Genomic DNA, 24,061 nt, shown 5'->3' with positions numbered 1-24,061 from the left:
GTTTAAAAAACTCTGGCTAGATGGCATTGATTGGGATCAACCGGTGCCAGAAGAAATAAAAGCCAATTGGAACTGCTGGTACAACCAACTACAAGGATTATGTGAAGTCAATATACCACGTTGGTATTTTCGATCGAGAGAGACTCCACAGAGTTAAGAAATACATGTATTTTGTGATTCTTCGCAAACTGCATATGGAACTGTTATCTATTTGAGATTTACCGTTTCTAGTGAAATTCGAACAGCGTTTGTTCTATCCAAAGGAAAGGTAGCTCCTTTAAAGAAAATGACTTTGCCTCGGTTGGAGCTCATGGCTGCAGTTATTGGAGTGCGATTGTTGAAAGTTGTGCAGGAGCAATTTCCTGATGCAAAAGCTCGTCTATGGACTGACAGCTCAATTGTGCTCAACTGGATTAGAGGATCAGCATATCGTTGGAAAACTTTTGTGAAAAATCGTGTCAGTGAAATAAAAGAAAGTACATCTCCAGAAATGTGGTATCACTGTCCAGGCAGTGATAATCCGGCTGACAAGATAACCCGTGGTGTAAAAATCAAAGATTTAGTGTGTGACAGTGTGTGGGCCTATGGTCCTTCTTGGTTATCCGAATCAGAAGAAAACTGGCCTGATAAAAATTCTTCTGAAATCGCATTACTTTCTTCTTGTGATGAAGAAAAATGTGATATGACACCTGTTGTTAAAAATTGTGAAATTCAACCTATTTTGTGCATTTCAAAGTTCAGTAAAATTCGAAAATTAGTGCGTGTGACATCCTACGTTTTCAGATTTATTAATATTCTGAAGACAAAACAAAAGTGCACAGGTCCGATTACTGTACTGGAAACTGAAAAATCTTGGGAATACTGGATTAAAATAACTCAAGCACAGAGTTTTTATTCAGAAATCCAAAATCTTAAACAAAATAAATGTGTAGATAAAAATTGTTAATTAGCTAATGTTAATTTTATGCTAGTTGATAAAGGTATTCTAAGAGTTAAAACTAGATTAATTAATTCATCTTTAGATGTGTATGAAAAATGTCCAATTGTTCTTTCTAATGATTATTTTGCAAAATTAATTGTTTATGATTGTCATGAAAAAGTATTACATAATGGTGTTAATGAAACTTTAATTCAGGTAAGAAGTAAGTTTTGGATTTTAAAAGGGAGACAATTTGTCAAATCTATTTAGTATGATTGTAGAATTTGTAAAAAATTTACAGCTAAAGGGGGTAAAGAAATTATTTTCACCTTTACCTATTGATTGAGTAGAGAAATCTCAACCATTAGAGATTACTGGTATTGATTTTGCTGGGCCATTGTATTTAAAAGATAATACTAAAGTGTATATAAGTTTATTTACATGTGCTGTTACTCGTAATATTCATTTAGAATTAATATCTAATTTAAGCACTGAATGTTTTTTGCTATCATTAAGACGATTTTTTGCTCGTAGGGGTATTAGTAAAGTTATATACTCTGATAATGCTAAAACTTTTAAGTCTGCCGATAAAGAACTTAAATATTTGTGTAAAATGTGTAAAAATGATGTGTGTAACTTCTTAGAGAAGCATCAATTAGAATGGAAATTCATTGTAGAAGGTGTCCCATGGTGGGGAGGCTTTTGGGAAAGGCTTGTCTTGTGCGATCTGTTAAAAATTGCTTAAAAAAAGTTTTGGGTAAAACTTCTCTTTGTTATGAAGAATTAATTACTGTATTAAGAGGTAGAATCGGTTATTAACTCTAGGCCATTAACTTATGTTTACAATGATTTACATGAGCCTGACCCCTTAACTCCTTCACATTTTACTGTTGGATCACGTTTAACTACTTTACCTTCTCCAAATAATCTGAATTTAATGTCAAATAAAGTGGAATTAACTAAAAAGTGGAAATATAGATTACTATTGTTGGATCATTTTTGGAAAAGATATTTTAAGGAATATTTATTAGAGTTAAGATCTGTTATGTTTTCTAAACAATCAAAAAATGTGAATACCTATAAAGTTGATGATGTTGTTCTCGTGAGAGAAGATAATGTTAAGCGCCATAATTGGAAGTTAGGAAGGATAAAAAGTTTGTTTACAGGTAGAGATGGAAAAATTAGATCATGTGAGATTCAATTGGAAAACAATGTTGTTAAAAGACCCATTGGAAGACTGTATAATCTAGAAGTGCAATAAATATTTAATGCATCCAATAAATGGATGCATGGTGGGGAGTGTTAAATTATATCTAAAATTTATGTTTAAAATTAATATCAATAGATGGCGCTGTGCCAATTATTTACTTTCTCATATTTGTTATATTTTTATTCCCTCTTGTGCTGTCCATATGAAATAAACATTGTGTTCATTTCTCCTGAGTCATGTTTATTTGGGTATCCAAGTTTCTTTAGAGTACAGATTTATTAAACTGAATTAATTAATGTTCTGCCACAAGATTTAATAATTGCAAATGTGCTGTGGATAATATTAAAAATAAACAGTTCTCTCTAATTTTAATTTTTTAACTGACAAACAATTTTATTTTTCAAAATGTCATAAAATAAATATTAATTAGTTAATATCAAATTAGGCATAAATGCCTAGATAATTGAATAAAAATTGCTAACAGAATTTTAAACAGATTTATAAAAATTATTCTGCTGGGATGGTGGCACAAATAGTTCTGTTCTAAATAAAAACTGTAATGTAGGATTTACATTTTTTTAAATCTGATTATTTATAATTTTTTTTTTCTTTCGGTTCTTATCGTTTATAGAACCCATAAAAACAAGATTGCCAAGACATAGGAACAATGCCATATTCAGATTTACACAGATTACAAGCTTCTGATAATATTCATAAATGTATTAAATGCAACAATATCATGATCATTATTGATAACATAACAGAAAAATAATATGATAATTATTATTCATAGTGATGATTATAGAATAAGATATTATTATGAGTGTTACTAAATTTTATTGTAAATATTGATCAATGTTTAGGTAACACAAATTAGTTAAAGGAGAAAAATATCCTGATATATTGATAAGTGTCAATATTTGTTGACAATGCCTCACAACATTACAATTTGTACTTATCAGTCATAAGGTCAATTGTTAGTGTGGATGGCGACTCAAAGCAGTGGCCAACACACGGTCCCTATAACTGATTAGTACTTTTTTTGTGTGTGTGAATATCTATTAATATTCAACCAATTCATTCCATTTTGATGTGACACGTTTACTGTATTAAAAGAATACTCCTGTAAGGAATTATACTTTAAAACATATACTTTGAACCATAGTTTTTTAATTTAAATTATTAATTTAAAAAACATGCTGATTTGTTTTACTTTACACAGCAACCTCTGTCACAAATTAATGAAATTTGCCAAGACTCTGCCACAAGGAAGAGATGCCTTATTCTTTGGCTGTTTGAGAACATCCTAAAAGGTCTGTATAAAAAGTTCTTGACTAATGTTGATAAAGTGAGCCACGATACTATTGAGAAGACCAAAATAAAAGCTGTGAGTGTTCTGCATAAGTTGTTGGAGGAAAATCCTGAAGAAGAACAAGTAAGTCTATTTTTATCTAGCTTTTTCATTTTGTCAGAATTAATAATTAAGTGTAAGGTGTCTAAAAATTAAAGTCTATGCTTTATAGTACATGTTATTTTCTTCATATTCTTATTCATGTAAAGAGACAATTGGTTTTGGTTTTAAAAATTTTCAGAAAGTTCGATTCATTAAACCCGATTAATGAATCGATACTGCGAAGAGAACATAATAATTTATGTCAAAATTATAATTCTGATATGTTTAAAAACAAAACCTTACCACTATGGATTATGTGCCAAAAAAAAAAATTCTGTGTAAGAGGGATAAAATAAACTTTGCAGAGTTTATTTTTTCCAGGCTACTGCCTGAAATTTGATATCTTATCAGAAAACCTTATATTTTATTGCAAAATTTTTAATAGTCATCTTGAAATAGGACCTGATAGATATATTGTCAATAAATGGACTACTCTTCCTAAATACAAGAGTTCTTAAAAAAGGTAGATTAAAAATATTTTTTTTGTCAGGAAGAAAGTAACTTAACTGAGGTTAAAATTTTGCATTGATATCAGAAATAAATACAAATATCTTTCATTTAAACCTTTCTTGTATTATATTGCTCTTTTAAACAGCAGAAAAATGTATTTCTCTAAAATATATATTGTCATAATAGCCTAAAACTAATAATTTCTAATTCATTATAAATATTTCATTTTTATATCTTTATTATAAACATTTTGAAGAATGACTTGGAAATTTGGCAAAATATCGGACTTCTTGTAACATAGTGGAGTTGCTATATTGAATTTTTATTATACACTGGTTATCATAAATTAAGGAAAATTCACAAAAATCGCGATAACTCAAGAAATTACACATGGAATTTTATGAAACTTACCCACAATATACAACACATAGTAAGGTATTAAACAACATAAAAAGAAATTATCAGACATTAATAGTAGTATAGAAATTAGCACATGTATAAAATAAACAAATTGGAAGTATCGGTTTGCAATAGAAAAAGTACCTTTAATATGGAATATGATTGCCTCTAGAAGCAATACAGCACAAACAGCAATGTGTGATGCTTTCAATTATGCGGTCTATCAGTTCAATAGGAAGTGAGAGCCATTGCTCTTGTAAAGCAGTTGCAAGCGTGGCAAGGGTCTGAGGGGGCGGATTGATGGCAGATACACGCCTCCCTAGAGCATCCCAAACGTGCTCGATAGGATTCAAGTCCGGGGATCGAGCTGGCCACTCCATGCGAGTAATTGTTTCCTGTTGAAGATAATCATCAACAATGCGAGCTCTGTGTGGTCTTGCATTATCGTCCTGTAACAGGAAGCAATCACCAATTGCCCCGGCATATGGGCGCACATAAGCATCAAGGATGTTGTCTCGATAAACCTGAGCATTCACGGTTCCCCTTGGAAAGACATGGAGGTATGTGCGCCCTCCTAAGGATATGCCTCCCCAAACACAGACACTGCCTCTTCCGTATGCATCTCTTTCACGGATGTTTGATGGATGATAACGGGTCCCAGGTTCTCTCCATATCAAATAACGTCTACTGTCACTTTCTAGACTAAACCTGGACTCATCCGTAAAGAGAACAGGCCTCCATTGATCTGACGTCCAGTGGACATGTTGTCGGGCCCACTGCAAACGGTCTCTCCTATGGCGTGATGTGAGCGGCACGCAAATGGCTGGTCGTCTCGCATACAGACCACCTTCGTGGAGCCTTCTGCGCACAGTTGACGTTGACACCAACCTTCCGGTGGCTGCAGCAAGAGAGGATCTAAGATGTGTCGGAGTAGCGGTTCTATTCCTGCGTGCACTTAATGTCAAATATCGGTCATCGGCACTGGTCGTAACAGTTGGCCGTCCTTGACTGAACCTCCTAGATGCCGAATCTGTGGTTTGAAATTGCCTCCAAAGTCTATGAACCACAGATGGACTCACATTTAGCCATCTGGCCACTTCTGATTGACTCTGCCCTGCCTCTAGTCTCCCGATGGCTCTCCATCGTAGTTCTTCAGGCAAATGATGCCTAGAGGTCATTATTACGAATTGGCTATCTCAGATTTTCAATGTCGCAATCACAGTAAAATTTGTGTGCTTTCTCTCAAACTTGGACTTTTATGCTCCAGGCAGATGACGTAAGCCGAGTGCAGCGCCACTAATTTGCATATTGCAATTTTACTCAGCTACTCTTAGTGGACAACATATGCAAATTTTGCACGGTTTGGCTTACTTTTGAAAGAGTTATCGCTATTTTTGTGATTTTTCCTTAATTTATGATAACCAGTGTATATAAAACAGAAACCTTTAAATTTATTTCATTTCCTTTTATGGACTATAATGTATTAATTAATTTTTTTTTCTTCCATTTTCAGTTTCTGCTAGATCATCTGGTAAACAAAATAGGTGATCCCATTCCTAAAATAGGCTCACATGTATGTTTTCTACTAGGAAAGCTCCTCAATACTCACAAACACATGAAAAGTGTTGTGGTACAAGAAGTTGAAAGATTAATATTTCGTCAAAATTTAGCTGAAAGAGCCAAATATTATTCACTCTGCTTTTTAAATCAGGTAACTTCAATAACCTTGATAATAGTTTTTACTTTTGACATAATATATAAAAACAAGTATATTAATAACTTTTATTTATTCATTTAATTCATTATGATTAGCTAATTTGTATTATTTCAAATAGTATTTGATATCAGCTTGTTCAGCTGATTATCTTTGATGACATATAAATAGTTGAGAATATCCATAAGCCAGTTCTTATCTAATCTAATAAGGAATAAGCTCTCCTTTGAAGAAAAAAAAGCCAAATTTCAGTTTTAAATTAAATTTTTTTTAACTAATTATAGAACCACTTTTTTCAAGTATCGTTAGGCTAAAATATTTTTGAGATTGCAATTCATTTTTAAAATAAAATTCAATTATTTAATACCTCAAATTAATTTAATTTTTAAGTCCATTTTTTTAGTGAAAAGGTGAGAGAAGATTTTTTAAAATTTTACCAGCCTCTAAGAATCGGCAATAAACTTGAACATCTATGCTTATAAATAGCAAAATTCATAAATTCTGTGTTCATAATTGGAAATTATATTGATGAAAAAAGATTAAAGGAAGGAATGCATAACACACAAGTGAAATAACTTCACAGTGCCATCGTCTCTTCTTGTTCTCCTAAGATTTACTATCAGCCACATTTATGTAAATAATATTTTTTTTCTTCTATTTTCCGAAGTTATCAGTAGATGGCTGTGCAAATTGTAAGTGGGAAAAAAACTTCACATTAACATTTGAAAGATGATAAATTTTGGTGACAAAGTATATTTTTCATGGCCTTATAACGGTTTAACAATTTTCAGTTTTTCTCTAATAATTCCTATATTAGAACTCTTTTTATTAATAGAGGAAGTAACTGGCTTATAATCACAATTTTGCTATTTATATTGTAAGTTCTCTTTGTATTTGCAAGATGTTTATCTGCTCTTGTCTATTGTTTTGTTTTTGTTGTAATTAATTGTTTATGGTATATCGACAAATTGTTTATAGTATTCAAGAAAAAATTTACAGTAACTATGATAAAATTGCATCTAAACATTACAGCTGAATGTAGAATATTTTAAGTTAAAAACAGGATTTTGGAAAATAAAATTATTAATTTCTAGAAAAATAAGCTGTTGAACAATGTAGCACATTATGGAGTTTAAATGTATCGAAATCAATGAAATACATTTTACTCCATGTAGTTTTTTTTCCCCTCTTATATCATTTTGCTAATCCAAGCAATATTAAAGTGGAATGTTGCCGAAGTGACAAAAATCACACCTTTCCATCTCACTAGTTTCCGCCTTAAAATCAATGGAATTCAATACTGCAATAATTTGTTTTCCCTTTTTAAATAAGGCATTTATTTTTACTGAACTTATCCCATTCTTGCTATTCATGTTAGGCATTCAGTAGCTAAAAAAGACGTAAAAAATTTAGGCTTAACTGCAAATATAAATAGCTGGAAAAAAATTTTGAATTATGTATTTTTTTATTATTATTATTTTTTTACTATTATAAAAATAAATAAAAATAGATGCTTTGTGTCTTGTAAGATTGCAGCTGAATCTGACCAATAAATTAATGTAGTGTGAGACACTCAAATTAAGTGTAAACTATTTAAATTACTGTTGTATTACAAGCAAAAAACTGCACAAATGATTATCTTAATTTTTTAATTCAAATTTTTAATTATGTTGTTTTTAACAACGCAACTTTAAGGAGAAAAGCAAGAAACGGTTTCATTATGCAAAAGAAATCAAAACTGTCCACATGGCTTGCTTTGGAAAAAAATCATATACTACTTTCTTTACAAAAATGCATAAAACGTGAGTGTTGTTGGAGCACAGTGGAGGGTCCCCAACAATAGTTTCAGACAAGTAAAGAAATTTTTATGAATCATCATCGATTTAATGTATGAAAGATAAAAACAAAAGGAAGAAAATTCCTTTTTTTTTTTTGTGGATGTTTAACAGACATAAGAATTGTTTATGTTGTATGTAGAATTTCGAAATCTCTTTTAATTTCACCCCTCTTCAACATTGAACCCCAAAGACGCCTCTGGCATAAAACATTGGCAGTCAGCATTAGAAAATGTCTAAAACTAAATTTTTGATGAGTTAATTTTTTTAACGAAAATGTGTTATATTTTATTTAGTTCCAAACCTTTTGACATTTCCTGATAACGAAAAAAAAAACATTTCCTCATGTGACTGTTTTATTTATTTATGTCTGACTTACACTTATTAGATGTAAATATGTTCACTTATGTGTGTACTCTTACTAGATTTGTTAAATTTTATTTAGTTCCATACCCTTTGCAATTACTTGATGACAAAGAAATTTTTTTTTATTCCTCATGTGACTTTTATTTATTTAAGCCTAACTTACACTTATTTACAACAAAAAAGTTTCCAGAAAGTAAACCCAATTGTTTAAATTCATTATATTTAATTTTACTTCATATGTACACGTTTACTATGCATGTATGTTTGCATATAAACATTTTCCACATAACATTTTCTGTATTTCAACTGAAACTTTTTGTTTATTTCAGATAATTCTGAGCCACGATGACTTCAAGATAGCCAATCAGCTAATACTGATCTATTTCAGCCAGTTTAAACTTTTTGTTAAAAAGGGTGAAGTGAACAATAAAATGATGAGTGCCTTATTATCTGGAGTAGCCAGGGCATACCCTTATGCCAAACTTCGAGACAATATTGTCATGGATCAAATGGATGCCATGTACAGGCTTGTCCACCTGGTCAGCTTCAACATAAGCATTCAAGCACTGATGCTAATATTTCAAGTGAGCCATCCTTCATTATGCTACTTGACTTTAAAGGAAGTGTGTTAGTTGTGCATATTTAAAACATTCTGTCAGTATTTCGAAATAACTGAGGCATAAACTTTTTTATTATACATAACATGCTATCGTGTTGAATATTACATTTGTGAGCATTTAAGTTTTTAAGAAGTTGTGCAACATTCTGATACATAGTTGCCAACTCAACTGGATTTTACCAGTTTCTCTTGGTCTGCTGGTTTCATAAAAATTTCCCTGATTTTTGTACATCTTAAAAATTTCCTTAAAGTTGAGTAAGCTTCCTGAAAAAAAATCCCTATAAAAATAGAATTTAATGCTTGCTAGAATATTTAAATAAGTATTACTAATAAATAATGAAGCGAGCTTTATTTATAGTAATTGGTTTTAAGCTTTTTTTTCCTAAAATTTTCAGTTCATTTTTATTCAGAACTCCCTTTTTAAATTAATAAAAAAAAATTTAAACTACCAGTAATAAACTACTTGTCTTATAGTATTCAAAATGAGTTAACATAATTAAAAATTTTGTTCAATGTCAATCATAAATATAAAATATTCCAGATCATTTATAGTTATTAGTGCGATAAAGTTTCTGTATTTTGATGGAAATAAAAATCCTTTTGTTAAATATTTAATATATTATGCAATAGTTATCATGAAATATATATTATTTTCAAATATCTACTGGATTTTTTTCTTATCCATGCTAGCAGCTATGAGGATAAAATCTGGAAACACACCTAAAATAATAATTGATTCATTGTGTATTGTATGACCCCGTGGCAGAATTGATTTGACAAAGTGACATTGTTGCAGGACATCATCTTATATTTAAAAAACTTTGCGCAAAGATTTTTATTTGGGAAACAAAAAATTTTGATTTTTGTTTTAGCTCATTACTATGCAAAAGAAGAAGTTAATAATAAGTCTTCTTGATTATTTTTTAATTTAAGAGATAAATTCTAGAAATCTTTTAGATAAAGGAAAAATTTAGACCAAAGTTGCAAAATTTTAAAAAAAATCGCTTTTGGTTTTATTATATAGATGTAGGTCTTTTTTTTAAAAAAATATCTTGTAGAAAATTATTTGTGCTAGTGAGATACGTCGCAGAAAGCCAAAAAAAATTCTGCTATAGGGTTGAATGACTTGAAAGATTTTATTTTATACAAACATTACAAAAATAAAATTAACTGGATCACTTTTTGAAACCAGGTTAGATGACTTGATGAAAATTATTAATTTCTTATTGTTGATTATAATTGGGTGTCATTTAACATGTTTTCCTATAAGCTGTATATTACCTTTATAAATATGATTTGATAATTTTGTACATTGTTTTAGGTATTAGATTCTAGTGATTCAGTATCTGATAGATTCTATGGTGCTTTATACAGAAAACTCTTAGACACGTCTTTAGCAACCTCTTCCAAACAAGCTTTTTTTCTAAATCTTGTATACAAAGCCTTAAAAAAAGATGTTGCTGTTGTAAGAATAAAAGCATTTGTAAAACGTTTATTGCAGGTAATTTAACCTTCCTCTTTTCATTTTCTGTTCTTTTTTTCTTTAAAACCCATAAATAATGAATTTGTCTTTTTCTCTTGTTTGCAGATAGCACTTTACCAACCTCCAAATCTTCAATGTGGAATATTAGTTTTAATATCTGAAGTGAATAAGTTGCATCCAAACCTTTTAGAAATCAAACATTCGATTCCTGATGATTCAGATAGTGACGAACATTACGAAGATGTAGTTGAAGTTGTAAGTAATTCTATTAATTTTGGTATGCTTTATTGTTTTAAAAGTGACATTTTGCAGCATCTAGCCTATATGTTTAAAGATTTTCATTGTAAAAAGTTGGTTCCCTGTGTAAGGTACCTTTTATTTCTTTGTTTTAAAATTAGGACTTTTTATAGGTTCAGTGACCATACCTGCCAAGTAATCCTGATTTTCGGGAAAATATTTTGAGTTTTCTCCTGAATTCTTGATTTTGAGTTTTGTTATCAATTGTATCCATCCACTTTTTGCTTCTTCTGACTCAAATTATGAAATACTTTCACAACTTATTTATCTGTTTGATTGTCATGCAATGGAATGTATAGATTGAACTGTACTTTCCTAAGTTTATGAAAACCTATCAATTTTTTTTAATAAAAATAAGTTTTATAAACCTTTTATTATTTAAAGTTCTTACTATATATTTTTCTGCGGTAGTGAATTGAAACATAAATTAAATTTTTATAGTGCATAAGAACATGAAAATTCATCTGTTAGACCTTTTATGTATCTGTTTTAATTATTTAGTATATGTAGTGATGGACAAAATTCTTTAAATTTTAATTTTATTAAAATATCACTGAAGTACCTTTCCTACCTGTTGGAAAAATATTTTGGGAAACTATCGAAATTCTGTAGCAGTTGGAGATTATGGTTTTATGTATTAATTGGCTTTATAAATTTCAATGTAAAAAATTAATTTGGAATGCTACAAAATGCTTTTATATTCTGAAATAGACACTTTTCACAAGCAATGCCTTTAAACGCTTGTAGACTTAGAACTTCCTTATTTGACAATTTTATATTGATTGAAACATTCATTAAGTTTTAATTGTGAAAAAAATTAAATTTCAGAACGAAGACAACAAAGTTACTGTCAAAGTTGAAAAGCATGAACCTGGATCATCTTGGGTTCACAAGCACGAATCCAAAAAACAGAAAACTAAATCAGTTTACGATTTGGACTGTCGAAACCCCCTCCATGCCAACCCAAACTGCCAAGCCATGTGGGAACTTGTGTTCCTGAAACAGAGCTTTCATCCTTCTGTCTCCCTCTTCGCTAACCAAGTGTCCAATTCATCAGAAATCAAATACGGCGGCGACCCACTACTCGATTTTACCAACGCTCGATTTCTGGACCGGTTTGTGTACAGGAATCCAAAAAAGATCTCAGAAAGTTTGGAAATGAATCCAACGACCAGAGTGTTTGGGAGCAGAAAGTTCAAAGCATCTGCATCCAAGCAGCTGCACGTGACCAGCAACGAGTATCTCCAACAGAAGTCTGTAAAAATACCTGAGGATGAGAAGTTCATCTACCAGTATTTGCGTAATAGAACCGTGACTGCTAAATCCCTCAAAGAAGACTCGGATCTTGATAGCGTGTGCAGTGATGAGTTTGAACAGTTACTTGACAATGTAAGCATTTGTTTTTATAAGGTTCGGAACAGCATTTCCCAAAAGATGTTTCTGTGAGCCTTGGGAGTCCCCAGAAAAGTTCAGGGTTCAGAGAGAAAGGATTTCTTACCCAGTAACGATTTTTGAAACCTGTAATTATATTTATAGTATACTCTCGGTGTCTCAAAGTTAAAGAGACACTCAAAAAATTTCGAGATAACGAGTTCAGAACTAAATATGTTCTAAAAAGTAGAAAAATATTACTCTAAAAAGTAGACATGAAAGTGAAAAATAATTACAAATAAATGCGTGTAATGATAGCTGACAACATCCATAATTATTTAATTTTTTTGTTTTTATGAAAATATATAGGCAAAAAGTTGTGAACAAAAAAATAAGAAAAATATTTCTTCCAATAACAATATATTGAATATGTCCACATTTATAAAAGAAATGCATTAATATTAATTCAAAGTATGATAAATAAATCCAAGAATAGTGTTCATTAATTGTGAATTTTGTCACTTCGGAAATTAAACTTACATTATTTGTCTTTAAACCTAATTTTAAGCATAATTTGAATTTAATTTTAATATATTTGTAAAGTGTTAAAAAAAATCATTCTTATTAAATACTTTCAAAATAATCAGCAAACTTTTTTTTCCCCCAACAGATTCACAGTTGCTAAATAACTTTATTAAAACTTTATTCCACCAGAAATTTTCAGTCATTTAAGGTTCCATAACCAAAAATAAATTGAAAGCTGCTGTTTCAGATGATTCTGAAATTGCTTGAATTTAATATGTTGCCTCTGGGGACCATCCATAAATTGTACAAAAGTGATTAAAGTATGTTATGTATTATAATCAATTTGTTGTTTCAGATTTTATAGGATTAATTTAAATAAATTTTCTAATGATGAAATTTTATCGAGGAGAATTGGAGGTCATATACTTATTTACTATTTTTAGAAGAATAAATCAAATCTTGTATGATAGATATAAGTTGAATTGTACTAAGTTGAAATATTTTTGTACAGTGCATTTAAAATTATTTTTATGCAATTACTATTCACTAATCGCATAATTTTTTAAATGGTTAACTGAGGGTTCGTTCACTAATTAATTTTTAAGCATTTAGTTGTAATTAAAATTAGTGAAGCACTTTATTTACAAATTTTTAGTTTGTTACAGTGGTGGCCAAAAGTGTGGACACTTTTTGAAAGTTTCATGTTTTTCAACTTTGTGTGCTTGTAGAATATATTAATTTTCACTTAAATACAAAAGTTTATATATCAAATTGAAGGTAATTTAATGTGAAATTTAATAACAAAACCAGAATTAAAATATCTGTATTACAAGAAAAGTTATGTCTATTTTAGTAGAACAAACAAACATAAATCGTTTTGAATAAAGACGTGTTTTGTAATAAAAGCGTACTAGCCAATCACAAACACTGTTCTTAGGACCAATCAAATGTCTGTAACTATAGTTTAGGTTATTTGGATGGCAAAAGAGTTATTGTTGTGGAAATATTTTGCGGAATGATGCATACTAGTACAATTAAATAGAGTATTGCTGTTTTTTAAATTTTAAAGTCCTTTCTTTTAATTAAACTAATTTTAAACAATGTCATCAACAAGAAGAACTAATTGGCCATCTACAAAAAGAAGCCGAATTGTCATATTGAGAGAAAATGGCCTCTCTAATGCTGAAATTGCAAGACAAGTTAGTGGTTCAGTGACTTGTTCTGGTGTACGAAAGTTCTGTTTACGTTATGAAAAAACGAAATCAGTGGAAAATGAAGCCAAATCAGGCCGAAAAAATGCACAAGTGCTACCGCCGATAGAAAAATTAAACGGCTATGCCTTCAAGACAGAAAAACTTCATCAGATGCCATTAGATGTGAAATGAATGCGGCGGGAAATTTCAGTAAGTTCAAGAACAATAAGAAGAGGGTTATCAGGATTTGGACTACAAGCTAGAATTCTAAGGAAAAAACCATATTTAAATCAAAAGCAAAGCGAAAAACGAGTTAAGTGGGCAAAAGAACACATTAAATGGTCAGAAAATCAATGGAAGCAAGTAATCTGGAGCGATGAGGGTAAAATATCGCTCTTTGGTAGTGATGATAGAAAATACGTGAGACGTAGAGAAGGTGAAGCACTTCATCCTGATTGCATTAAAGCAACCACAAAAAACCCAACAAATGTTATGATTTGGGCATGTATGTCTGCAGATGGTGTGGGCCGAATTCAAGTGATTCTTGGCATCTTGAATGCCAAAAAATACATCGAAACTGTCCTGAAACCAAAATTGATACCTTCCATCCGGGATCTCTTCCCCAACAACGCACCATTTATTTTTCAGCAGGATTCAGCTCCATGCCACACAGCAAAAGTATGCAAAGCATGGTTTCAAAATAAAAGTATAGATATATTACCATGGCCAAGAAACAGTCCTGATCTCAATCCAATTGAAAATTTGTAGCGACGTTTGAAAATTCTTGCACGAAAAAAACGTCCATCCAATAAAAGACAACTTATTGAAGCTATAATTGATTCTTGGCACCATGCGATTACGAAAGATGAACTTCAAACAGTCGTTCACTCAATGAAAAGAAGCTGGGAAGCTGTCTTAAAAAATAAGGGTTATCCTACTAAGTATTGATTGTGTAAGTATCACTTTAAAAAAATGCAAATCTAAGATAGATCTTACTATTAGTTGCATAACTTTTTTTTTGTAATACAGATATTGTAATACTGTATTCATTATTAAATTCTACATTAAATTACCTTCAATTTGATATATAAACTTTTGTATTTAAGGGAAAATTAATTTATTCTACAAGCACACAAAGTTGAAAAACAGGAAACTTTCAAAAAGTGTCCACACTTTCGGCCACCACTGTAAATATCCATCTGCTTAAATTTTTATTTTTTTTAAAAAAAAAAAAAGTTTTAAATTTTCCTATTACGATATGATTTTAAAACAGCTAACAGATAAATCATTTTAACTTAAAGTGAATATATTTTTAAAAAATATTTTAATTTCATAATTTAACTTAAATTTTATTCAATATAATAAATCTTTTAATTTGTAATTTTAATTGTTTAGTTTGTTTTATATGTTATTTTTAATTGTTAATTTTAATTGTTTAGTTTGGATACCACGATTTTAAAGTTTTATGTTATCATACTAAGTTCAGCTTTCTCTGCATAACTGCCATTGTATGTCTGATATTTGTCTTGAAAAATAGTTTACAAGAGTCTATCCAAGCTGATATCAGCCATTTCTCAAAATTCGAATTTATAAATATAATCTTAATTATGAAAAAATCTTACTTAAAAATATAAAAAAGTTTTTTTTCGTGAGTATTTGAACATTCCGGTTAAATGAGTTCGGTTATTAAACTTATCGTATATTTTATTAGAAATTCATATTTAAGCTTCACAGAGTAAGTTTTTCATATTTATATATTTTAGATTCATCCGGAAGATGATGGGGAAGATACTTTAGACTTTGCTAAAGAATTAGGAATGCAAAAAGGTAATAAAAGAAAAGTCGAAGATTCAGATGATGAGCCTGATGACGTTCTTGATGATGATGAGGATGAAGACTTTGATGGTGATTTGGATGATGAAGAAATTGAATTTGAAGATGATGCATTTGATGATCTGAATGAAGAAGATTTGTGTGAAGAGGATTTTGTTGGAGGTAAAGCCATATTGTGTTTTGAAAGTTAAATGTTAATTTAAAGGAGGAAAACCTGAAAGAATTTAATAAGAAAAAAATGTATGAAATGTTCAGTTATTTATTTTTTGCAGGTTATATCCATAGGCTATTGAATCTGATAAACAAGATTAAGACTATGTTTTTAACATAATAAAATCAAGCCTCGCTATTACAAACTTAAAGGAAGACGCTTCTTGATATCAAAAACTCTATTTATTGAAAATTAAAATTTAAATTTTGAAAAATCTAAGGATGTAGAATTTTGAGTCAATACCTTTTTATTTTAATTAATAATGCTATTAAAAAGTTGCAAAATTTGATAGTTCAAATTTAAGGACCATCCACTAATTCACATTTTAGTTGATCATCAATTAAAGTATATACAAAAATGTTAAGTGAATAATTCACCCTGTTTTTGGTTTCAAATTATTTAATCCATACTTTAAAAATTATTTGATAACGGAAATTCATCACAAATTTAAATGAGTTATTGGTTTCAAGGAATTTTAATTATGATGCTTACAATTTATTTACTTTTTAATGCAAAGAGTGCCGTGACTCTTAAACTATTATGTGTTGTTATGTATTTCATTAATAAAATTAGGTTAGAAACTGCTAAAACTGTTCCAAACAAAGTAATTCTGAAACTAAAAATAGTATTTTATTATTCTTACAAAATAAAATTTGCCTTTATTCTAAATGAAATTATTCTAGTACTTATATTTATTATCATACTTAAGTAGAGCAAATCATACTCATTATTTGTCAGTTACCCTTCCAAAAAAAAAAACCTTTTTTTTTTTCGAGAAATGCTGCTCTGATTTTTTTCTTCAGTTCCTATTACCAGGGCTTGAAAAACCAAGAATTTTTTGTTTTTTTGTAAAAAATCTTAGTGACTACCCTTGTCTGTATGCTACTCTACTTATTTGATATAGATTTTTATTCATTATAATTAGTTCTTAAAATTCAGAATAATGATTGTAAAATCAGTTCCATTTTTACCTAGGCTACTATTTGTAAGTGCATTAAAATAAACCTTAAAATATTTTTCTTAGGTTAAAAATTTCAACCAAATATTGTCTAAAATGGTGGGTCTCATTAAGCAATACTAATAAAGTAATAACTTTTATAATGATTGGTTTTAAAACTGTTATGAATAATAATTAATTTTAAAATTGTTATCAATAACAAATTCAATAATATTTAATTAAAGTTTTTTTTTTATCTCTTAAGGCATATCAAAAAGGCCACCAAAAAAGAAGTCTAAAAGTGAAAGGTAATCTCTCTTTTTTTCTTAACTTTTTTTATATACATAATTTTGTCATTTTGCTTATTTCTTAGCTAAAATTAATCTATTTTTCTTTTCACATAGTTTGACTGATGGGCAACTACTAGCCGATGCGGATGAAGTAAGTTCGTTTTTCTTTCTTCAAGTGCATTAAATAAATTAGATTATTATAAATATTATAATCCATTCTTCTTCAATTACTTATCGAATACAATCCCTTCTTCAATTACTTATTTTTGCACTATCACTTCAGGTGATGATATAAATCACATGACATAAATTATTGACAAAACAGAATCTTTCGATAAAACAGGGTGTAACTAAAGTTGTTATTAAAAAATGAATGGAGTTGTGATTCTGATATAATATCATAAAGTCAATACTTACATTTTTTTCTGTAACAATAATTAAAAAACTGTAATTAACTCATTATAAGGCCATTTTTTTCTAGTAGTTTTATGTTTAAATATTTTTAGTATTAAAATTGAGTTATAAAAACACATTCATTTAGTTTATTACCTGAAATTGATTTGATTTTTAGTGCTATTTTTTTGGTTGAAAGGTGGGGTGAATTTTCCTAGTTTTACCTTTTCTATCATAAAAAATTAGCCATAAATTTGAACTTTCATGCTTAAAAACAATCGAATTTATAAATTCTCTGTTAATAACTACAAATAAACTTAAAAAATGAACAATCACATAAAGTGCAAAAGAAAATAGCTTCTAGTGTTGCCCTCTCTTCTTGATCACTCTAACCATTACTGTTGCCCATATTTATGTTAACAAAGCCCTTCATGGGTATTGTTTTGTATTTTTTAAAGTTATCAGAAGATGGCAGTACAAATCATAGGTGGGACAATTGCTTCCCATCGACAAATTAAATTGACCTTATTAATAAACTTGTTAGTATATTTACCATGACCTTAAAAAAGGTTAAAATATTGTTTTGCAGCATCATAACATTATTCATATTTTTGCAATTTATGGATTATATATCCCTGTTTGCATGACTTGTGTAATGAAAATGGTCTCAGAACTGTGGATTTTGAATGTAATAATAATATGATAAATTGTTTGACTTGTTTTGGACACAAACAGATACATAAATAAACATGAAACACCAGAGGGCCAAGCAAAAAACCAGATTAACAATGTCATGATGCCATCGCTATTTTAAATGTTTTAGCGGTGCAGATAATGACCATTACCTTGTTGTAACAAAATATAGACGAAGAATTATCAGATTTAGGTTGAAAAAAGGTGAAAAACAGGAAAAAATAAATACCAAAGCTTTAGGACGATTACATTATAAAAAGAGATTTCCAGAAAAAAATTGACAGAGACAATTGACAAAGAATATTCGAGAATTGAACAGGAGGATCTGCTTGAAGTAAAATGGGAAAAATGTCATACTGAAAACAGCAAAAGATAGTTTGCTGGAGAGTGCAGGGAATTCATGATTGAAAAAAAAAATACTTTCTCATGGAACAAGGCAAAATGAAATGCTCCATAAAGAAAAAGAGGAAGATCATTTCAAAAATATTTCATCGTGGAAAAAGCATTTGAACGAGGCAGAATACAGGAAGTAGGAAACCAATCTAAGATAGGAAACATCAGCTGAATGTATTCTATAATAGAAACCTCAAAAAAAGGGATACCAGCCTAAAATAAATTTCTGTGAAACCAGGAACAAAGAAATAGGCGGTAAAAAAAATAATAATTAGAAAAAGGAGGCCAAGAGTGTGGGACTTTTAATCAACAAGGAAAAGAAACTAAATATATTGTGGACAGAGGTAATTGATTAACCTTTAGTTCAGTAAATACTAAACTTTGTTTTGAAAGGGTGACAGAATTTGAATATCTTGGTTCAATTATAACTGAAAAAAATAAATTAAACCCAGTGGTAAAGGTTAGACTGGTAGCTAGAAACTATGTTCACTATGTAAGTTGTTTAATGCCTCTCTACTCTCAAAGTTAAAACTGAAATTATATTAATTAATAATTAGACCCATTGTCACATATGCAGCAGAAACTTGGATTACTACTCAGAATGAAGAAAAAAATACTTATTTCCTTTGAAAGGAAAATATATTAGCCAATCAAGGATGAAGAATTGGGAGTTATTTAGAGTTAAAAGTAAGCTTTATAAAGAAAAAATATATTGTAAATATTAAAAAAAAAAAAAAGAATATGATAACTTGAGCACCAGGAGCAAAGGAAATCTATAAAAAGAGACTAGAGGGAAAGGTTGGACCTGCCAAAAAAAAAATTATTAGATGAGGATGAGGGCGATTAAAAAAAGATAAAAATTAATAATTGAAAGGATAGAAAAAAGTAGAGCTGTGTGGTGAAGGAAGCCAAGGTCCTTCATGGGTTGTAGTGCCAAGGAGTAAATAAGTATTTGCATTAACATAACATCTTTAATTATTAATTTCATAAATTCAATGTGTGATTTGTGCATTTTATAAACCACGTATACAATAGTAGCAGCAAGTCACTTAAAATCCTTTTTTTTTTTAAGTGAGGTCACTATTTTATTAGAAAAGTCACTTTTCCTGTAAAATAATTGCAATTTTTCACACACACTGAAAATTGGTCAAATTCACCTCATTCAATGATTTTTAGCAGTATTCTGTAAAAAAAAATTTTTATAGGAATGAATTTTCCCCAAATGCATAATTTTGCATATTCCGATAAATTAGATGAAACCATTAAAAAAGAAGTATCAGTAAACACACATTCTAAGAGACAATTGATTTGAACACTTAAACACAGATACACAAAGGTATTCACTTTCTTCTCAGACTTTTTAATTTTCTGGGTGCATGTTATTTAGCAAAAATAGCAATTTATAACACCATAACATAGCTCGAAACAGAAATAAAAAGATGTAAGATTATAAAAGAATAATGTTGTCAAAAAAGTCCAATATTTGTGAATTTTTAGTAAATATTTCCTGTAGTTCTCATGATATAGCGACCTTATGTTATAACATCCGTTTCCTTTTCGAACACGGGAGTCGTTATATCAAAGATCGACGACATATGTAATAAATAAACTATTTATCAATTTTCATTTATTGCTATTGGAAATAGCTTATAATAGCTTTTTTAAATTAAAATTATGTTTACACTTTTTTTTTATATATATTGCATTTATTATTGTTTGTGTCTTGCAGTTTTCAGCTCTCCTAGAAGAAAATGCTGGGACTAAATTAGATACGTTAACTGGACAAGCTTTCAAAATCAAAGATAAATCTTGTATGAAAATATTTTTATTTTTAAAACAATGTTTGATTTTAATCGATGCAATTTTATATCACTAATACTTCTTTTTTTTTCCTTCTTTAGCTGTCAAGCAAATTGCGTGGGAAATGGAAAGAGATAGATTTATCAAAGGACAAAAATGGCAGAAAAGGAAAAAAAGTTTCAAAAGAAATAAGAAATCTAGGAACTAATGGTTATTCGATTTGTAAATATATTTTATATGTGTTGTAAAATCCGATAAAGAACTTTGTTGAGTTTAAATAAACGTTTTTAATGAAATGAGTGCCCAGTTTACTAAAATTGAATAGTGTAGATAAAATATTCTGGTATAAGTTTTTAAAAATACATGGACATCTACTCTTGAAATTTAAAACTTTTCTTAATAAACAATGATAGTAAAAAAATACAAATTGGTGAGAGTTAAATTCATTAAAGGAAATTATTATACCAAAGTAAATGTTTACCCTTAATGCTTTAAGAAAAGTAACCTATTTCACTGGAAAAAGACAGTGAAAATTTAGAATTATAGTTCCTGGGTGATTATTCTATTAGGTTGTATAATTATTTTCATAAAGCCAACCATACGATTGAATAATAAATAAGCAATTAAAAAAAATAATAACTGCCATATATTTCTGAATGTAGGTTGAAGATTTTCAGAACATTTTTGGCAGCTAAAGTTGAGGAGGGGATTTAGTTTATGTATTTAAGAACTTAAGGATAATAGAAAGAAGAAGATAAAAAAATTGATTTAGGGCGCATATCCTAATAAAAGGCTTGGGATTTTGAAAAACTGGTTTTTGACTTAAGTCGAAAATTGTTGAAATCTGATAAAATCTATCAAACACCTAGGACAAGTTTTTCTTATTAACATTGGGGACATGTTATTAGACATTAAATCATGCACAATACTTGCATTATATTACTACTATAGTTATAATTTGTATTAATACATCATGTATAAAAAATATACCCAAAATCATTAAACTATTAATTGGTTTTTCTAAAAATATGTTACTCTTAATATATTACAAGTAATAACTATAAATTGTTCATTATTATCAATCTAAATATTGATTTTAATTATTTTCTGCCACAATTTAGGCAGATTTTTAAGATAAAGCAAAACTAAAGTGGTCGCCAATGATTGAGGGATCTCAAATTATTTAAAAAAAAAAAGAAGTTTTTTAATTCTTAATGTTCTTATTCTTAAATGCAGATTAGCAGAATATGCCTAATCATGCGAACGAGGTTTTGAGAGAAGTTCGGGCAGGAACCTTTCGGTCTAAAAAAATTCATACAAATTTTTTTTTTTTATAAAGTGGGTGTCGCTTTGCAAATGTGTCCTTGTTAAAGGCCAATTTGTGTATTTATTAGTTTGAATTCTTTAAGTATACAAGAGGAACCTTTAATTTAATAAATTATTACTATTTCACTATATTTTGATTTTTAACAAATGCTCGTTTATTCAAGAATTATATAAAACGAAGAAGAAAAAATTTTTTTACAAACTTTACTTTCCAAAAATATTTTTAAAAAGTTACTGTATTAAAAGACTAAATTTTTGGGAAAATTTTATTTCTTGATAAGTCCTTCAATAAATTATATTTCCTGATAAGTAAACTAATTTAGGTTTACAAAAAACTATAAATGTTTGTTTCAATGCGTTAATAATTTTTTAAATCAATCAACTCAAAGGTTGAATTAAGTTATTATCAATATTTAGCACAGTTATTAGAATAAATTTCCTGAAAACATGTTATTTTATTATGTTACAATAGTTTAGTAGTTCAACATTCTTGTCTATACAGCTGAGCATCAATCAAAAGAACAGTTTCAAATTTCGGTCATATAGAAAACTGAAAAATGAACTTGCAGTACAGAGGGCTTCAAAACTTATTTTTTTTGTAACTGTATGCTTTGGGGAAAAGAGAAGTTAAAATGAAAGTAAATAAAAAGTGATTTTGCATGTAAAGAAAAGGATGATTGTTAGGTGTTTTTTATATGATAATTGTTTTTTTATTTTTAGTAACTAAACAAATTAAAGGGTTATATAAATTGCAATTTGACAAATTTTTATTTACTATTAAATATTTTCTACACCAAAATTTAAGTTTTCGACAGTAATTTTCATAACAAGTGTTTTATGCTAAAATAATTCAAAAACAGGATTGAACCCTTGTAATTTTAACATGCATGTTAACTTAAATGTATGTTAAAAATGTTCATATTTACAATAGCTAATAAGTAATAATTATCCCTATGCCAAAATGTTGCATTTCTGACAATTTTCAAAAAATATAACAAAAGGTTTTTTTTTTTTAAAAGTGCTTATTATTGCCTGTTTAAATTTTACATTTGTGGAATTTAAACTCGATACACAATTTCAATACAGATATCACAAATATGATAGGAATCCCCCCCCCCCCCACTCCTCTCTGAAAAAAATTTATTCTGCGGTAAACTTGTACATATGGTTTAAATTTTATTTGTTTTTAGGGTTCATTAAAACCAAAATTCAGAATCGGAAATATTTGAATATTCTCTTAATTATCTGCTGATCTAGTGGGTAGTGATAGTCCAAAACTGCTGATCTATTGGAAATTTAATTAAAACCATTAGGCACATAGAGAAAGTTTTCTCACTTTTAAATTAAAGAGCGAAACGAAAAAGTTTCTTTTTTAAAATTCACATGCTTCTAATAATTCTTGAAATCGAAATATCTAATGTAAAATATTAAATCTTATCTTGTTTTATAATAGATTTGTTTAAACCCTATTTATTTTCTTTCATTAAAATATGCATGCATTTTTATACACTTTCATTTTTTGAGCATTACATTTTTTTTTTTAATTTATAATTTTCATCCAATAAATATATATGTGTGTGTACATGTATATATATACTTTGCAAAATCAATTATTGATAAAAAAGAAAAAAATTTTAGGAAAAGTATAGAAATGTAATGAAAAGTAGTAATTAAAAGTATTTAATTTTCTGCAATATACTAATTTTTTTATACAGAAATTTAGCGCTAGAACGCTAACGTTTATATAAAAATTGTCATATTTGCTACCAACTTGACTAAGTATGTCTGTGGCCCTTCGTTAATCAACTTGCTCTTCACTCAAAAAGGTTGTGCAGCCCTATTTTAAGGAAAAACAGCATGTGCTGTGCTAAAAGTACTTTTATAAAGTAAATAATGTAGTTGTAAATTGATTGATAAAATTACTATGAAATGCATAAGATCTTCCTTTAACTAAGCTTTTTCAACAACCAAATGCACCACAGAAAAGACCACATTTTTAGATTTATTTTGGTCCAAATTCGTGCACCAATTTTTTTTTTTCTGTCGAAATAACAAAGAGAAAGCGAAGGTCAGAAATTTGTCCTTTAAATTTTCCACCAGCCACATGGATGATTTTATTTTATTATTGGGAGTCTTCCTGCAAGTCTTTCTCTACCAACATCTCAGTTCCCTCAAATCAGCAATTACATTAAATTGTACGATTTTGATTTACATTAAAAAACGATTTTTGTTTGCACGAACTTTCAAAAGTGTATAAATTAAGTAGAGGATTCTTTATTAATTTGAGCGATAGAAAAGAATATGACAATTGTTTCATAAGTTAACCTGAATAATTGACATTACAAATAAAG

General features: G+C 28.9%; 1 protein-coding gene across 2 annotated transcripts in view; it reads left to right on the top strand.

Moving 5' to 3' along the window:
* Noc1 (Nucleolar complex protein 1) overlaps window positions 1–20,680 on the top strand; it is a 38,603-nt gene extending 17,923 nt beyond the window's left edge. The window contains exons 5-15 of one of the 2 annotated variants that reach the window (XM_043043517.3): window positions 3,352–3,564; window positions 5,945–6,142; window positions 8,676–8,930; window positions 10,287–10,466; window positions 10,554–10,703; window positions 11,574–12,134; window positions 15,598–15,829; window positions 17,081–17,123; window positions 17,220–17,256; window positions 20,314–20,395; window positions 20,486–20,680. In XM_043043517.3, the coding sequence (XP_042899451.2) occupies window positions 3,352–3,564; window positions 5,945–6,142; window positions 8,676–8,930; window positions 10,287–10,466; window positions 10,554–10,703; window positions 11,574–12,134; window positions 15,598–15,829; window positions 17,081–17,123; window positions 17,220–17,256; window positions 20,314–20,395; window positions 20,486–20,592 (2,058 nt within the window). In that variant the 3' untranslated portion in view covers window positions 20,593–20,680. The remainder of the gene's footprint in view (window positions 1–3,351; window positions 3,565–5,944; window positions 6,143–8,675; window positions 8,931–10,286; window positions 10,467–10,553; window positions 10,704–11,573; window positions 12,135–15,597; window positions 15,830–17,080; window positions 17,124–17,219; window positions 17,257–20,313; window positions 20,396–20,485) is intronic. The other variant, XM_087160594.1, reaches the window with a different exon arrangement.
* Window positions 20,681–24,061: the final 3,381 nt, after the last annotated feature.

Source organism: Parasteatoda tepidariorum, chromosome 4 (genome assembly GCF_982258835.1).
Source record: "Parasteatoda tepidariorum strain Cologne lab strain chromosome 4, Ptep-v5.0, whole genome shotgun sequence".
Taxonomy (NCBI): domain Eukaryota; kingdom Metazoa; phylum Arthropoda; class Arachnida; order Araneae; family Theridiidae; genus Parasteatoda; species Parasteatoda tepidariorum.
This window is presented reverse-complemented; position numbering and strand designations above follow the sequence as displayed.